The sequence below is a fragment of the Emydura macquarii genome, unplaced genomic scaffold, assembly GCF_026122565.2.
Source record: "Emydura macquarii macquarii isolate MOO-44397 ecotype Brisbane River unplaced genomic scaffold, CSIRO-AGI_Emac_v2 contig_2140, whole genome shotgun sequence".
NCBI lineage: Eukaryota > Metazoa > Chordata > Testudines > Chelidae > Emydura > Emydura macquarii.
The window spans coordinates 140,542-154,069 of NW_027132277.1; the positions used below are offsets into that span (position 1 = coordinate 140,542).

Consider the following 13,528-nt stretch of genomic DNA (forward strand, 5'->3'; position numbering starts at 1 on the left):
GTGCCAAGTGGGATTTCAAAATCATCTGGGTGCTTTCAACCTCTAAAAATCCAGCCTTCAGGGGATATTTGGGAACCCAGCGTAACATGTGAAAATGCACTAGAGCACTGGATAGAGGCAAAATCACAGTTGACAAAGGCAATCTCTATTGGTGGATCAAAGGAAACTGAAGGAGTTTCGACACCAACTCAGGAAATCAATCAGCCTGGCTGTCATATGATCTCAAAGAATAAACCTGTGTAAAAAAAAAAAAAAAGAGAGAGAGAATTAAGAGCTAATATCACAACACAAACAGGAAGTGCTACACTAGAAAACGGAGGTGTGACTGCGGATGCGATTATTAATGTTTTCAGTGATTATTTGCTATGAAAATAGCAAGTCATGAATAGCAGAATGACATCCTTCTGCACGACGAGAAAGGACGAGGTGCCAAGAGTCATAAAATTACATTTAAAATAGTAAATAAAGTAAAGGCATGAAACTCCATCGACAGAAAAGGCTGCCCAATTCCAGCCATCAAAACAGCAGGTCAGACAAATTTGTGAAGTGCTGCGCGGGTTTCTGCAGATGTACAAACAGAAAAGGGATTCTTTGCAACACCGAACTCATGCCTGACAATTATAATTTTTGGAGGGGGAGGGGCTGCATGTGAAATATTTCATTGAATCAAGTTTCCTTTAGCAGCTCAGATAGGGAAGGACTGCTGTGCCTACGCACGTGGAGGGACTGGGCCTTTAAGGACACAGCCCTAGCATCTGAGTGCTGAGATGAACTGCCCTGGCAGGGGGAATAAAAAGCCCCTTTACCCCACACCCTATTTTTGCAAGCACAGCAGCTGGCTCTTGTAGTAAGAAGTGAGAACTTAAGGCCGGCAACCTAGCAGAACAGGCTGCGGCATAAGGCCTACGTGGAAAAAGCCAAGTTAACAGCAGCCAGCCTGCGAACTTACGACCTAACTGAAACTGCATCTGAGGAAGAGGGGTGCAACCCACGAAAGCGTATGCCTACTGAAATTAAATTTGTTAGTCTTTAAAGTGCTACAGGACTCTCCTTGTTCTAACTGAAACTGGCAGGGAGAAAACGCTGGTACTGCAAACATTTCCCAAACATTACTCATATCAAAACGTTACTAAACATACACAGCAGGTGCAGAAGGCACCAAGACATCCTGACACCACAGAGATCACTGACTCCCTCACATGACACTGTGATGAATAGAAATGTCGAATAAGGTGATAAATGGCGTCGTTTTGCCCAAATCATCCCGTCTACGGTAAAGGGTGGCATCAGACTACGTCACGAGGGTGGCAACTGCCTACGTCGAAGGGGCAGAATGAAATTGTCTGTAACAGTGTATAAAAGGGGGTATCAGAGAGATCGACTTTGTCCGGCCTAGGGGATCTCGCCGTTGGGCCGCGTCCATTGTAACGCCGCACTCATATAGGAAGCAGACCCGTAGCTACTCTGTAGGTCGCGTCTCATTGTGCCGCCCGCAGTAAAACCTGGCCCGGTGCCTTCGTTGCTCAGCGAATCCAGGGTCATGTCGATTCATTCGATCGGGAGCGCTGGCTCGGCTTTCTGCAGAGCTAAGACAGCACCTACACGGGGGACACACACACGCAGCCTACACGGACAAGCGCCAACACCGAGGACAGCTCGCTCCGTCGGGGGTAAGTTTTATCCCTCTTCCTGTCCCTGTCCCGGGGTTTCACGCTCTGGCGTGGCTCCACCCAATTCTTAGCCCAGGCTTCTACACCTGTCCCTTATTCTGCCCCTTCCTCCAGCTGTTTGACCCTCCAATGCATTCATTTGGCCCCTTGATAGACTGCGACATCGCCCTGGCTCCCCCATGTGGGCGCCAGCCGGCCTGGTTCAGGTACCAGGACTCTCCCCTCTTGCTTTGACTCCAGCATCCCACCTCCATCATGGCGGGGTGGGGGAATTGTCTGAGCAGGGGCGTGAACTGAGACATGAGGGCTCTGGTGCCATTCACTCAATTTCAGCCTGGTGTCCCCCCCCCATCACTGGGGGAGAGGCACCTGGACCACACTGGCGTGAACAGTGGAACAACCAGCACTGCCCTCCTTGCCTTGGCGAGGGCTCCTGTCCCTCTCCCCCCATGAACTGGGCCCTTAAGTTGCCTGGGCCTTAATCCGCTCCTGACTGTGCTTGATTCCCGCAAGGTGGGGTGGCTGGAGCATGTAGCTGTTGTGTCCAGAGGGGTCTGGTTCCTGCTCCGAGAGAGGAAGCTGGATCTGTCGCTGTTTTTCGTCCTGAGTCAGGAGCTGTTGCCTCCTCCACTGGGATCTGGGAGCCTGAACTGTGCAGCTGCTGCTCCCAGCGGGGTCTGCGATGGGGGGAGACCTTCATTAAAGCCCCCCCTGGGTCCAGTCCAGGTGGGGGGTGTCACGCTGGCTGGATAAGGGGGGGCCCTGGAGGTGTATTCAGGAGCTCTGATTATTCCCTTCTACACCAGTCTCACATTGGGGATGTCATGCTGGTTAGATTGGGGACGGCATTCGTCATATTGGTTAACATCAGTGTCACAATCGTAATAATTCATGTAAGACATGCCATGTCAGGTACTGTTAGAAAGGCTGTAATGTGCTAAGTAAAATGACAATACTTCTGTTCATGTGTAATCTCTGTAATGGAAGTTATGGACATATTTCATGTACCTGTGTTACAAACTGTGCTATATAAGATACACCCCAGACAGGATGGCAGCAGAACAACAGCCGCTTACTGGCCCATCCAAACTTTCACAGACGCAAGAGGCCTGGGGAAGGAATTAGTGACATACCTGAGGAGTCACCATGACTTGCTCATGTGACTCTGAACTCCATTTTGGTGCCTGTAAAATTCCACAAGACAGCATGGCCAGGGCCAGGGGTATATAAGGCGGTGGCCTGGGAAACCATTTTGTCTTTTGTTCCTGTTCAGCTACAGACACATATCTATCTCTGGATCAATTCACTTGCAAATGAACCGAAGGACAAAGACCCATCCAGACCCTGGATGTATGCCAGAGGAACTGTACAAGCCTGCAACTCCATGATTCTCCCGGAAACTGGATGTACATGGACTTTTAATCATTTGTATGTATCTGATTACTTTAAGCCTTTAACATTTCTCTTATGGTTTCTTTCTTTTTACAATAAACCTTTAGTTTTAGTTACTAAAGGATTGGCTGGCAGCGTGGTATTTTGGGTAAGATCCAAACTTGTATTGATCTGGTGTTGTGGCTGACCCTTTGGGGTCAGAGGGAACCTTTCTAGTAAAGAGCAGAGAGTTTAAATAACTCATCTCTTTACTGGACCTAGTGGCTGATTGGGAGCCGGAGACTGGAATGCAGTAAAGGGGGCTGTGTGTATTTGTATTTTGGGCTTCTTGATAACCAGTGTGGGAAATCAAAAGCACTGTTTGTGGCTGGTTTGGAAGCCTGACTTCAGTGCCACCCACCAGCGCTGGGAGAATCTGCTCACTTTTTACAGCCTGTCCTGATCTTGGCATTTCCAGGTGGCTACCCTAGGCATGAAAGGGTCACAGGGACATTCACTGGGCCCGAAAGAAATCAAGAGAAAGACTCTGCAAGCCGGTGCTTGGGGCACCCGCCTGGAAGGGCCCAGTCCCCTTTTCCACGGACTCGGTAATGACTTAGCCAAAGTGTCACAGGTTCAACAGGAGAGACTGAGGGAGCCCCTCCCCCCATCAGATCATGTGGCCCAGTGGTTAGAGCACGGTCCTGCGAGCTGGGGGATACCGTCTCCCACGTCAGGGTGATGGTGCTAACTAGTGGGCTGAGAGTTTAAGGGAGGAATCATCCCATGCTCCCCTCCTCTGGCTGCTTTGTGGGGGTCCAGGCACCTGCCTCATTCATTGTCACACGAGCTTAGACAACAGACTCCAAGAGATGGATTCCCAGGCCCAGCAGTGGCTTAGAAATCAGAGAGAGGCACCTAAATCCAGGCTGTGGGGAGGGCCTCAGCTCCGTGATAGGGGTAGGATTTAGACATACCTCGGTCCCCAGCATCTCTCATTGGCTATAAGTGGTTCCCTGCCCATAGGGTGACCAGACGCCCTGATTTTATAGGGACAGTCCCGATATTTGGGGCTTTGTCTTATATACAGGTGCTATTACCCCCAGCCCCTATCCCGATTTTTCACACTTGCTTCTGGTCACTCTACCTGTCTAGCATGCTGGCTTCTGTAGGTCCCATTCCTAGGTGCCTGTCTCTCCCCAGGCATTGTACAGGGAGCTTGTCTGGCTAATTCAGGCTGTCTGGATCCCAGGGTCGTTTCAGTGATTTTCTAGACACCTAAAAGTTAGGTAGTGCAGCGCCACAATCCCTTCAGCCGTCCAAGCCTCAGCGGCTGCCATATACCAGATCTTTGCCAGCTGCAGACCTGCTTGAAGAAGATGGGCCTAGTGACCAGCTGCCTGGAGAGCTCCACGCATCCATTTCCCCGATGTTCACCGAAAGCACCAGCCGTCTGCCTGTAACAGCCCTTGGATGTTTTGAACGGATCAGATGCAGCAATCCAAAGTTACTGCATCGCCTCCACATGGACAAATGCCATCGAACTGAGCGGAGGGCCCCACTTGGCGTGGTCAGAAATAAATCAAAATAATACCCAGCTCTGAAACAACACTTTTCCTAGGTAGGTCTTTCTGGTGCATTAAAGAACAGGTTATTATTACTCCTCTCCACAGCTGCTCCACCCAGGTTCAAAGAAATGCCTCCCCAGGCTCATTGATTCTTTTTCCACAGGAGGCAGGTGAATGGGAAATGACAGCCAGAGAGGATTTCCCCTGCGGATGATGGATTTTCCCCCACAGACCCATAGAAGAGTCTGAAACCGCACAGAGCTGGCAGCTCTGACACCTGCTGTCTGTGGTGCTCAGGGAAATAACACCTCAAAGAGGCTTCCCGGAGACCCTCCGAGTCCTTTAAGGACCCCTTTTTATTCATTATTCATGACAAGGAACACAGAGTTTGAGAGACTAAGTTCTGCTTTATCATTTCAAAGTAGGAAATACAAGCTAAACCTACCTCCCCAGCCAATACCCAGAGCCCAGCCCAGCACGGTGCGTTTCTGCCCCGAGGCCAACGCAGTGCTGTTCCCAGCTCCCACGGGCACCGGGGAAAGAGAAACAAGTTAAAGCTGGTGGAAAAGTTCAGCCGATCTGCGAGAAATGCCGGGATCCAGTCACAAAATGAAATGTTCTGAGAGAAGGAAACCCAGTGATCGCAGATTCAAGGGATGCAGTGTGGGGCAAGTGGGTTTCTGACATCTGCACCCAGGCCACGGCGATGGATGGGGAGAGGATAATGAGCTGAAATGTCAGGGTCCTCCTCTTCCTTTGGCCTCACTGATAGGGGTCAGCTTGGCTCCAACGGTGTTCAGGCCTCTTGACTTCTCCAACATCCTTCTTGTCTTTCCCCATCTCATTCCTCTTGGGGTGTCATTTGTAGCCGTTTGGATTTCCAGGACATTTTCACATGACACTGATAGGACAATTCTTCTCTCCAGCACTGCTGCAGTGAGTTCAGAGTTCTCAGCCCCAGCCGTCTGGCTCTCGAGCAAAATCTGCCGTTTCCCAGCTCTATCCCCTCCTGACTGTATCTCACATCGCTGCAGGGATCAGGCAGTAACTTCCTTCTCCATTTCAGTCTCTGCCCCTCAGTGTATAAATCTAGCGCTCCCGCTCAGTGTTTGCACCGACAGACATTGATAATTTTCGTTGTTCGGAAACATGAAAATCTCATGACAAGGGGTAACAGTGAAACTAAATCAGGATAGGCCTATTTTGGCAAATGATCCTTTGTCTCATGATGTTCCCAATACATCTGAGCGACATCCTGTTCAACTAATAGCAAGGTATGTGACCAAACGGACTTCGGAAAAGAAAGAAAAACCCATGATACAGGGTGGGCTACAAAACACTTCCACGTTCATCAATGTGCAATCCCAGAGAATCTTCAGATTCACAATCAGGAGAACAAATTATTCATTTTCTTCTGACCTGGCTAAACCTGCTGGTTGTGTTAGCTACAAAATGTTAGCATCCTCTTAACGCAACAGAAAAAAATAAATAAAACCCAAAACAAAAGCTTCCCATCTAAACAGATGAGCTGGAGCTGGCTGGAAAAAAGCCCAGAAGGCACTTTATCAATAGGTGGAAACAGGGACTGATGCTCAGACTGTACTTTGGGGTTCATTTGAATCCCTCCCACCCCGGCCGGTGACTTTCACCTCCAGCCCTCAGGAGTCTGATTGAGGATAAAAGAAAGCGAAGTGTCATTGCTAAGCATGGACAGCCAAGGACACCGTGGCGAGTGACACTTTGAGAGGTGGCAGGGTGGAGTGGGGAGAGGATAAAACTCTCCAAGGCTTGGACAGAGGCGGCTGTGTCAAAGGTGGAGCACGCTGGAGGACGGAGGTAATAACAACAACACAGAAGCTAAAACAGCATGTTTGCTATCCCTCCCCCAACTTTTTTAGAATCCATTTAATTCCAATTTATTAGAGAGAAAATGTACTCCTCCCCCACCCAAAAAAAAAAATGTTGGTCAGCATGGCCTGAATCGAGCTGAGACTATCTGGGAGTGAGAGAATCTAACTCCGTGACTAACGATCACTCTGCTAACGGGCGGGCAGAATAAATGAAATGCTCAGGGTCAGCCTAGATTAGGCAGAGCGGGGGAGGGGCAGAGGAGCTAATCCTGACCATACTTCCCACCATAGACAGACCCTTGGAGGTCGATGTGGCGGAGGCAGAGGTGGGGATCTCTAGGCCTCCCACAAAAGGTCCTGTGGGAATCAGCCCCTCGCAGTGGTGCTCTCTGAATGCAGAGGGGGCAGGGAGAAGGGGCAGAGGGGGTGAGTGATCAGAGGCAGCACCTCTCTACCCCTGTGCTCTGCCTCTCCGCTTATCCCATGATCCCCACACCCCCGATAGCCCCAGCACCCAGCTCCCTCTGCTTCCCAGCTCTACCAGCCCCAACCAGTCAATCCCAGCATCCTCCCCAAACCCAGCCTTCTGGTCCTTTCTCATCTGATCCCCCAGAACCCAGCGCCCTGGGGGAATCGGAAGGGGAGGAGTCACCAGCCCCAGGGACGCTCGCCCTGCAGGGAACTGCTCCAGGTAAGTGGGGGAGCCCAGCCCAGGGGCTGGTGGAAGATGGGGGGTGGGGACGGGCGTCTAGAGTGAAGGTGGTTGTGATCCTTGGGAGCCAAATGCCCCTGCTGTGTGTGGGAATCAGGGAATGGATTTGTTACTATGACCAGCCCTCGTCAGGGCCCTGAGAGAATTTCCCTCCTGTGTAGAGGAGTCTCTGATGGCCAGCATGGTGATTTGCCTTGCTAAAGACATCTCGAAGGTTTCTTTCCTGCATGGATTTGCTGCTGCCGGGTACTGCAGGAGCCCTGACTGAAGCTGGCCCCATATTCAGGGTCTTTCTCTCTCTTGTGGGATCTCCAGTATTAAATAAGCTTTGAGCTGTTATTGAAGCTTTTCCCACAGGCCAAGCATTTATGAGGTTTTTCTATTTTGTGGATTGTCTGATGTGTAAGAAGGGCTGGACTCTGAATGAAACCTTCCCCACAATCAAGACACTTCTAGGGTCTTTCCCCAATGCGGGTCTCCTGCTGAGTTCTAAGGGTTGACCTCCTAGGCAAACATTTCCCATTTATACGTTCTCTCTCCCATGTGGATTCCCTGATGCTTAGTAAGGTTTGAGCTGTGACTAAAGCTTTTCCCACAGTTCAAGCATTTAAAGGGTTTCTCTCCGGTGTGAATTCTCTGATGTGTAATAACGGCTGAACTGACATTGAAACTTTTCCCACAGTCCAAGCACTTATAGGGTTTATCCCCCGTGTGGGTTCGCTGATGTGTAATAAGGTTTGAGCTCTGACTGAAGCTTTTCCCGCAGTCCAGGCATTTATGGGGTTTCTCTCCCGTGTGAGTTCTCTGATGTGCAATAAGAGCCGACCTCAGATTGAAACATTTGGCACAGTCGAGGCATTTATAGGGTCTCTCTCCCGTGTGGGTTCTCCCATGTTTAATAAGGGATGAGCTGTCGCTAAAACTTTTCCCACACACAAGGCAGTTATAGGGTCGCTCTCCCGTGTGGGTTCTCCGATGTTTAATGAGGCTTGAGCTCTGACTGAAGCTTTTCTCGCAGTCCAAGCATTTATAAGGTTTCTCGCCTGTGTGGATTCTCTGATGTCTAATAACGGCCGACCTCACATTGAAATTTTTCCCACAGTCCAGGCACTTGTAGGGTTTCTCTCCCGTGTGCGTCCTCTGATGTGCAATAAGGGCTGATCTCACATTGAAACTTTTCCCGCACTCAAGGCAGTTATAGGGCCTTTCTCCCGTGTGCAGTCTCTGATGTGTAATAAGATGTGAGCTCTGACGGAAACTTTTCCCGCAGTTCAAGCATTTATAAGGTTTCTCTCCTGTGTGGCTTTTCCAATGCGTAATAAGGTTTGTTCTCACACTGAATCTTTTCCCACAGTTGAGGCACTGGTAGGGTTTCTCTTCCTTGTAATTTAGCGACTGGGCTGTGGTTTTCTTGGGATCTTTGCACCCACCCCCACATTGAATGGATTCATCTACTTTCTTCCTTGGCTTGTTTCCCAGCTGCCTCTCTGCCCTGCCCCGATTTCCACAAGCTTTTCCCTGTCCCAAGCACTTGGAAAAATTCCCTTCAGCTCCTCTCAAAAAAGCCCTCTCTGGTTCCACCTGCTCAGGACCTTCCAGTTGTGGATTCACCCCCTTGTTCTCACTCAGGGTCTCATCACCTGTTGGGAGAGAGCAAAAATCAAGACAGGAGTCACTGCCTATGCCAGGGAGAAAGGACAGAAAGGGGAGAACAGCAAAGAGGGGAGAAATCAATACGATAAATGTTGGGGAGACCGAGAAATTGGATTTTACCTCCACATTCCAACCAAAGACTCCCAGGGAAGTAAAGTTAGGGAGAAAATTGCACACAGCAAACAGGACGGGTGGGAAGCCGAGAGAGATATCTGTCATGATGACACATAACCTGTTTATTACAGCCCTGACCTGGGTGAGAGGATGCAGACGTGGGGGAGCTCGCTCACTCACAACACCTCTTTGGGAGTCTCAATCTTTTCCTTTACTCACCGCACAGTTTCTGTGGCAGTTTCACTGACTCCTCACCTGTGTGGGTGACTCTCGGGAGCTCCCTTTTCTCAGAGGCCTGGAGATCTGGGACCCACGGCTCTTCCCCTTGTTCCAGCCGGGCGATCAGGTCAGGCTTGGGAATGGGAAATCCTGCTCAGGGGGTGAAATCAGACAAGATCAGGCTGCGTGGAGTATTGGGAGAGTATTTGTCACAAAGAACATTCCCTGATTTTTAACCTGGCCCTGCACTGTGCTGGGATGTGGAATCTGAACACATGGGAGCGTGGTCTCTGAGCCCCCTTAGGAGAGACAGAGATCGGGGGGTGGGAGACCATCCCTTCACGAGAAGTTGGATTGGAGCATTCTGGGGGATTGGCTGCTGCAGACACAGCTCGGGTGTTAAACACCTGCCTATTTCTAAACCTCCTGAGTCCAGAGCCCTCCCCATGAATGGAGCAAGTCTTGGGAAAGGAGAAGAACAGGAACTCTGCATGTGAGTTCGAGTTATTGAGATAGGACAATACATGGCTTCTGCCCCCTTGAAAGCTGGAGGGATGGTGATGAATTAGCATGTCCATTAGGTTTATGACTCCCTTTGGAGAGGTATGGAGATGAAAATCTCCCTCACACTCAATCTGTGGACTATGCGACCCATTCCCCTCCAATCTAACTGACCAGGGAAGAATCTGACCGGATTTGGAAATGCAGACCCCACGGCTTCTAATAGCCGAGGGCACAGGAATCCCTTACCCAGCGAGGTCACCGTCTCGTAATTCTCCTGCATGACGTCCCTGTAGAGGGCTCTCTGAGCAGGGTCCAGCAGAACCCCCTGCCCCTTGGTGAAATACACAGCCACCTCCTCGAAGGTCACCAGCATCTGAAACAACAAAAGTCCCCCACTCAGCACCTGCTGCCCCAGCCACAATCCAGTCATGCAGGAGGAGAGCCAAAAAAAAAAAACCTCAAGGAAGGTCAGAATAGCAAATGGGGAGAAAGTGAGAGCTCCTTGTCCCACCCAGCAGTTGGAAGTGGGCAGGGTCTCCTCATTTACCACACACCTTCTAGCCACCAGCTGATGCAGGAAGCAGAGCTCCAAGCAGGGAACAGGGACAGGAATCCCAACAGTTTCCTCTCCGTATTTGGCGAAAAAACCGATGATAGTTTCATCATATACGCTCTTTCCATTCCACTCGTATCTCACAAGGATGTTTAACAGAAGCTACTGAAGCTAGATATTTTTAAATTAGCAGTCCTGATAATTTGCATCCAAGATTTTTAAAAGAGCTGGCTGAGGAGCTTGCTGGACCATTAATGTTGATTTTTAATATGTCTTTGAGCACTGATAAAGCTCCAGAAGATTGGAAGAAAGCTAATGTTTGTGCCAATTTTTAAAAAGGGTAAACAGAAGGATTAATTATAATTATGGGCCTGTCAGCCTGACATTGAGCCTGGGCAAGATAATGGAGGTACTGATATAGGATTCGATTAATAAAGAATTAAAAGAGGATAATGTAATTAATGCAATTCAACATGGGTTTATGGAAAACAGATCCTGACAAACTAACTTGATGTCTTTTTTTGATGAGATCAGAAACTTGATTGATAAAGGTAACAGGGTTGACATAATATACTTAGACTTCTGTAAGGTGTTTGACTTGGTAGCACATGACACTTTGATTCAGAAACTCAAAGCGTATAAAGTTAACATGGCACACATTAAATGGATTAAAAACTGGCTAACTGATAGGTCTCAAAGTATCATTTAAATGGGGAATCAACATCAAGAGGGTGTTTCCAGTGGGGTCTCACAGGGACTGGTTCTTCGCCCTGTGCTATTTAACATTTTAAAGAAATGACCTGGAAGAAAATAATCACTGCTAAAGTTTGCAGATGAGACAAAAATTGGGGGATTGTTGAATAATGAAGACGACAGGTCACTGATTCAGAGCAAGCTGGATCACTTGGCAAACGATGCGCAAGCAAAAAATATGCATTTGAATATGGCTAAATATAAATGTATACATCTAGAAACGGAGAGTGTAGGCCACACTTCCATGATGTGGGATGCTGTCCTGGGAAGGAGTGACTTCACAAAAGATTTGGGGGTCATGGTGGATAATCTGCTGAACATCAGCTCCCAATGTGACTCAGTGGTCAAAAGAGCTAATACAACCATGGAATGTATAAAGAGAGGAATCTTGAGTAGAGGAGTAAAGAGGTTATTTTACCTCTGGATTTGTCACTGGTGCAAGCGCTGCTGGAATACTGTGTCCAGTTCAGGTACCGACAATTCAAAAAGGATGTTGATAAATTGCAGAGGGTTCAGAGAAGAGCCAGGAAAATGATCAAAGGATTAGAAAACCTGCTTTATAATGATAGACTCAAGGAGTTCAATCTATTTAGTTTAACCAAGAAAAGGTTAAGGGGTGAGTTGATTACAGCCTACAAGTCCCTACACAGGGAACAAATGTTTAATAATGGGTTCATCAATCTAGCAGAGAAAGATATAACACAATCCAATGGCCGGAAGCTGAACCTAGACAAATTCAGACTGGAAACAAAGCGTACATTTATAATGGGCAGAGTAATTAACCATTGGAACAATTTCCCAAGTCTCCATCAACTGACAATTTTTCAATCAAGATTGGACGTTATTCTAAAAGATTTGCTCTAGGAATTATTTGGAAAAGTTATCTGGCCCGGGTTATACCACGGGTCAGTCTAGATGATCAAAATGGTCCCTTAGAATCATAGAAGATATGGGTTGGAAGGAACCACAGGAGGTCATCTAGTCCAACCCCAACTAAGTCATCCCTTCAGGCCCTGGAATCTATGGACCTATCAATATTTCACAGTGGATTCAGGCTCCAGCACTGAGAGACTTATCCTTTTTCCCGGCCCTGTCCATTTCCTCCTTCAAAAATGGGAGAATTTTCACCCCCTGCCACTGAGTCTGTTCAGAAAATCAGGCCCATGTTAAATATATCCCAGCAGGTTTATTACACCCTGTCCCCCTCACTGCCTCACCCCATGTGTTTCCTGCCCCTCCCCCTTTAAAAAAATTCCCCATCCCCCCACATCTCCCTGAAAATCCCCTATCTGAGCTGGCTCCACCAAGGCCATTTCCCTGCCCCGTCCTCCAGGAAAATGGGATGATCTGGAGCGAAAAGTGGATGTGATTCTTCAGCCTGACAGGGCGAGCAGGGCGAATGGGGAGGTTTCAGAAGAGGCTTTTGTCCATTTCACACCCTGATTCCCCCCTCACCCCCCAGCTCTTTCCCTGCAGACAGACTGTGCCAAGCTGGGAAAAACCCTAAGTCACTTTATTACAACACAGACCCAGCCTCTTCCAGCTGGACTGAACAGCCTGAGACACTTTTAAAGCCTCCCACTAACAGATCATCTGAGCCACACACCAGAAAAGAGCAGAATCCAAGGAACCACTTTGGATTCCCCCTAATATTGTCCCCGAGGGCAGTACGTCCCTCCAGCGCAGTGACGCACCAGAGGAAGGAACTGGCTTTTCCTTTGTCAGCTCCTCACCTTGTTCCCAGGAAAGTCAATCTGCCTAGGGGACTGATTCTGGGCAGGTTTGGGAGCGGTGAACCTCTCCTACTGCTGTCCCTTTTCATCTCTCCACTCTCTCTTTCTGTCTCCTTCCCTTTCTGCCTGGGAGAACTGGTTTCTGTCCTGTTCCCCTGGGCGTTTGCTCTCCAGCAGAGAGATCAGTTGCTATTTCCTCTGCTAGCCAGAGTGTGAGCCTGGGTGTGTCACTGAGGGCAGCAGCTCTGGGACCTGCAGACACATGCTCCCCGTCTACTACAAACTCACCAGCAGGTCCCTGAAAGGGGCCCTTTGTGGACAGTCACTTTCCTGCCCTTTCCCAGCCCTTTCCCCCAATTCTCTCCATCACCTGGATGCTCTGGAGCTGATGTCGGCAGAGCCAGGGACTAGTTCCAGCCACTGGAGAAAGTCCTTACCTGGGCTGGGCACAGAGGGGCCTTTAATTGAAGGTCTCCTCCCAGCACAGACCCTGCTGTGTTCAGTCTGGGCTCCCAGATCACAAGAAAGGAAGCGGCAGCATCTGCCCCAAGAAGCTCAACTCCAGGGCTCTGATATCAGGAGCAGAGACACACGCCAGCCTCCTCCTCTCCCTTAGCAATACCCAGACCTCTCTCGTGGCAGCAGGTGATGACTGAGCCTCCTAGGCCCCCCTGCAGCCCCCAGGGACAGTCAGGAAGATGCTGATCTCATTCGCCCACCTAGACTCCGGTCTGACACCGGTGTGGCTGAGCTCTGAATCCTGCACAGAGATCAGGCCAGGACCCCGCTCAGCCCCAAACATTCAGGAATCAGATCCCCGAGATCATG

The 13,528-nt window shown here is 49.3% G+C and overlaps 1 protein-coding gene across 1 annotated transcript; it reads right to left on the minus strand.

Moving 5' to 3' along the window:
• Window positions 1-4,634: 4,634 nt before the first annotated feature.
• Window positions 4,635-11,499, minus strand: LOC137160118 (zinc finger protein 34-like). The gene is made up of 4 exons (XM_067558563.1): window positions 11,386-11,499; window positions 9,908-10,034; window positions 9,194-9,307; window positions 4,635-8,811 (listed from the first exon to the last, which is right to left on the minus strand). Exons 2-4 carry the CDS (start codon window positions 10,032-10,034, stop codon window positions 7,676-7,678), a joined length of 1,377 nt encoding a protein of 458 aa, XP_067414664.1. The 5' UTR covers window positions 11,386-11,499; the 3' UTR covers window positions 4,635-7,675.
• Window positions 11,500-13,528: the final 2,029 nt, after the last annotated feature.

Excerpts from the sequence above, each read along its gene's own strand:
- LOC137160118 (XM_067558563.1), bottom strand. The coding sequence starts at position 10,034 with ATGCTGGTGACCTTCGAGGAGGTGGCTGTGTATTTCACCAAGGGGCAG. Across the intron at positions 9,308-9,907 it reads CGAGACGGTGACCTCGCTGG|GATTTCCCATTCCCAAGCCT; the intron begins GTAAGGGATTCC and ends CCCCCTGAGCAG. Across the intron at positions 8,812-9,193 it reads CCCGAGAGTCACCCACACAG|GTGATGAGACCCTGAGTGAG; the intron begins GTGAGGAGTCAG and ends CTCTCCCAACAG.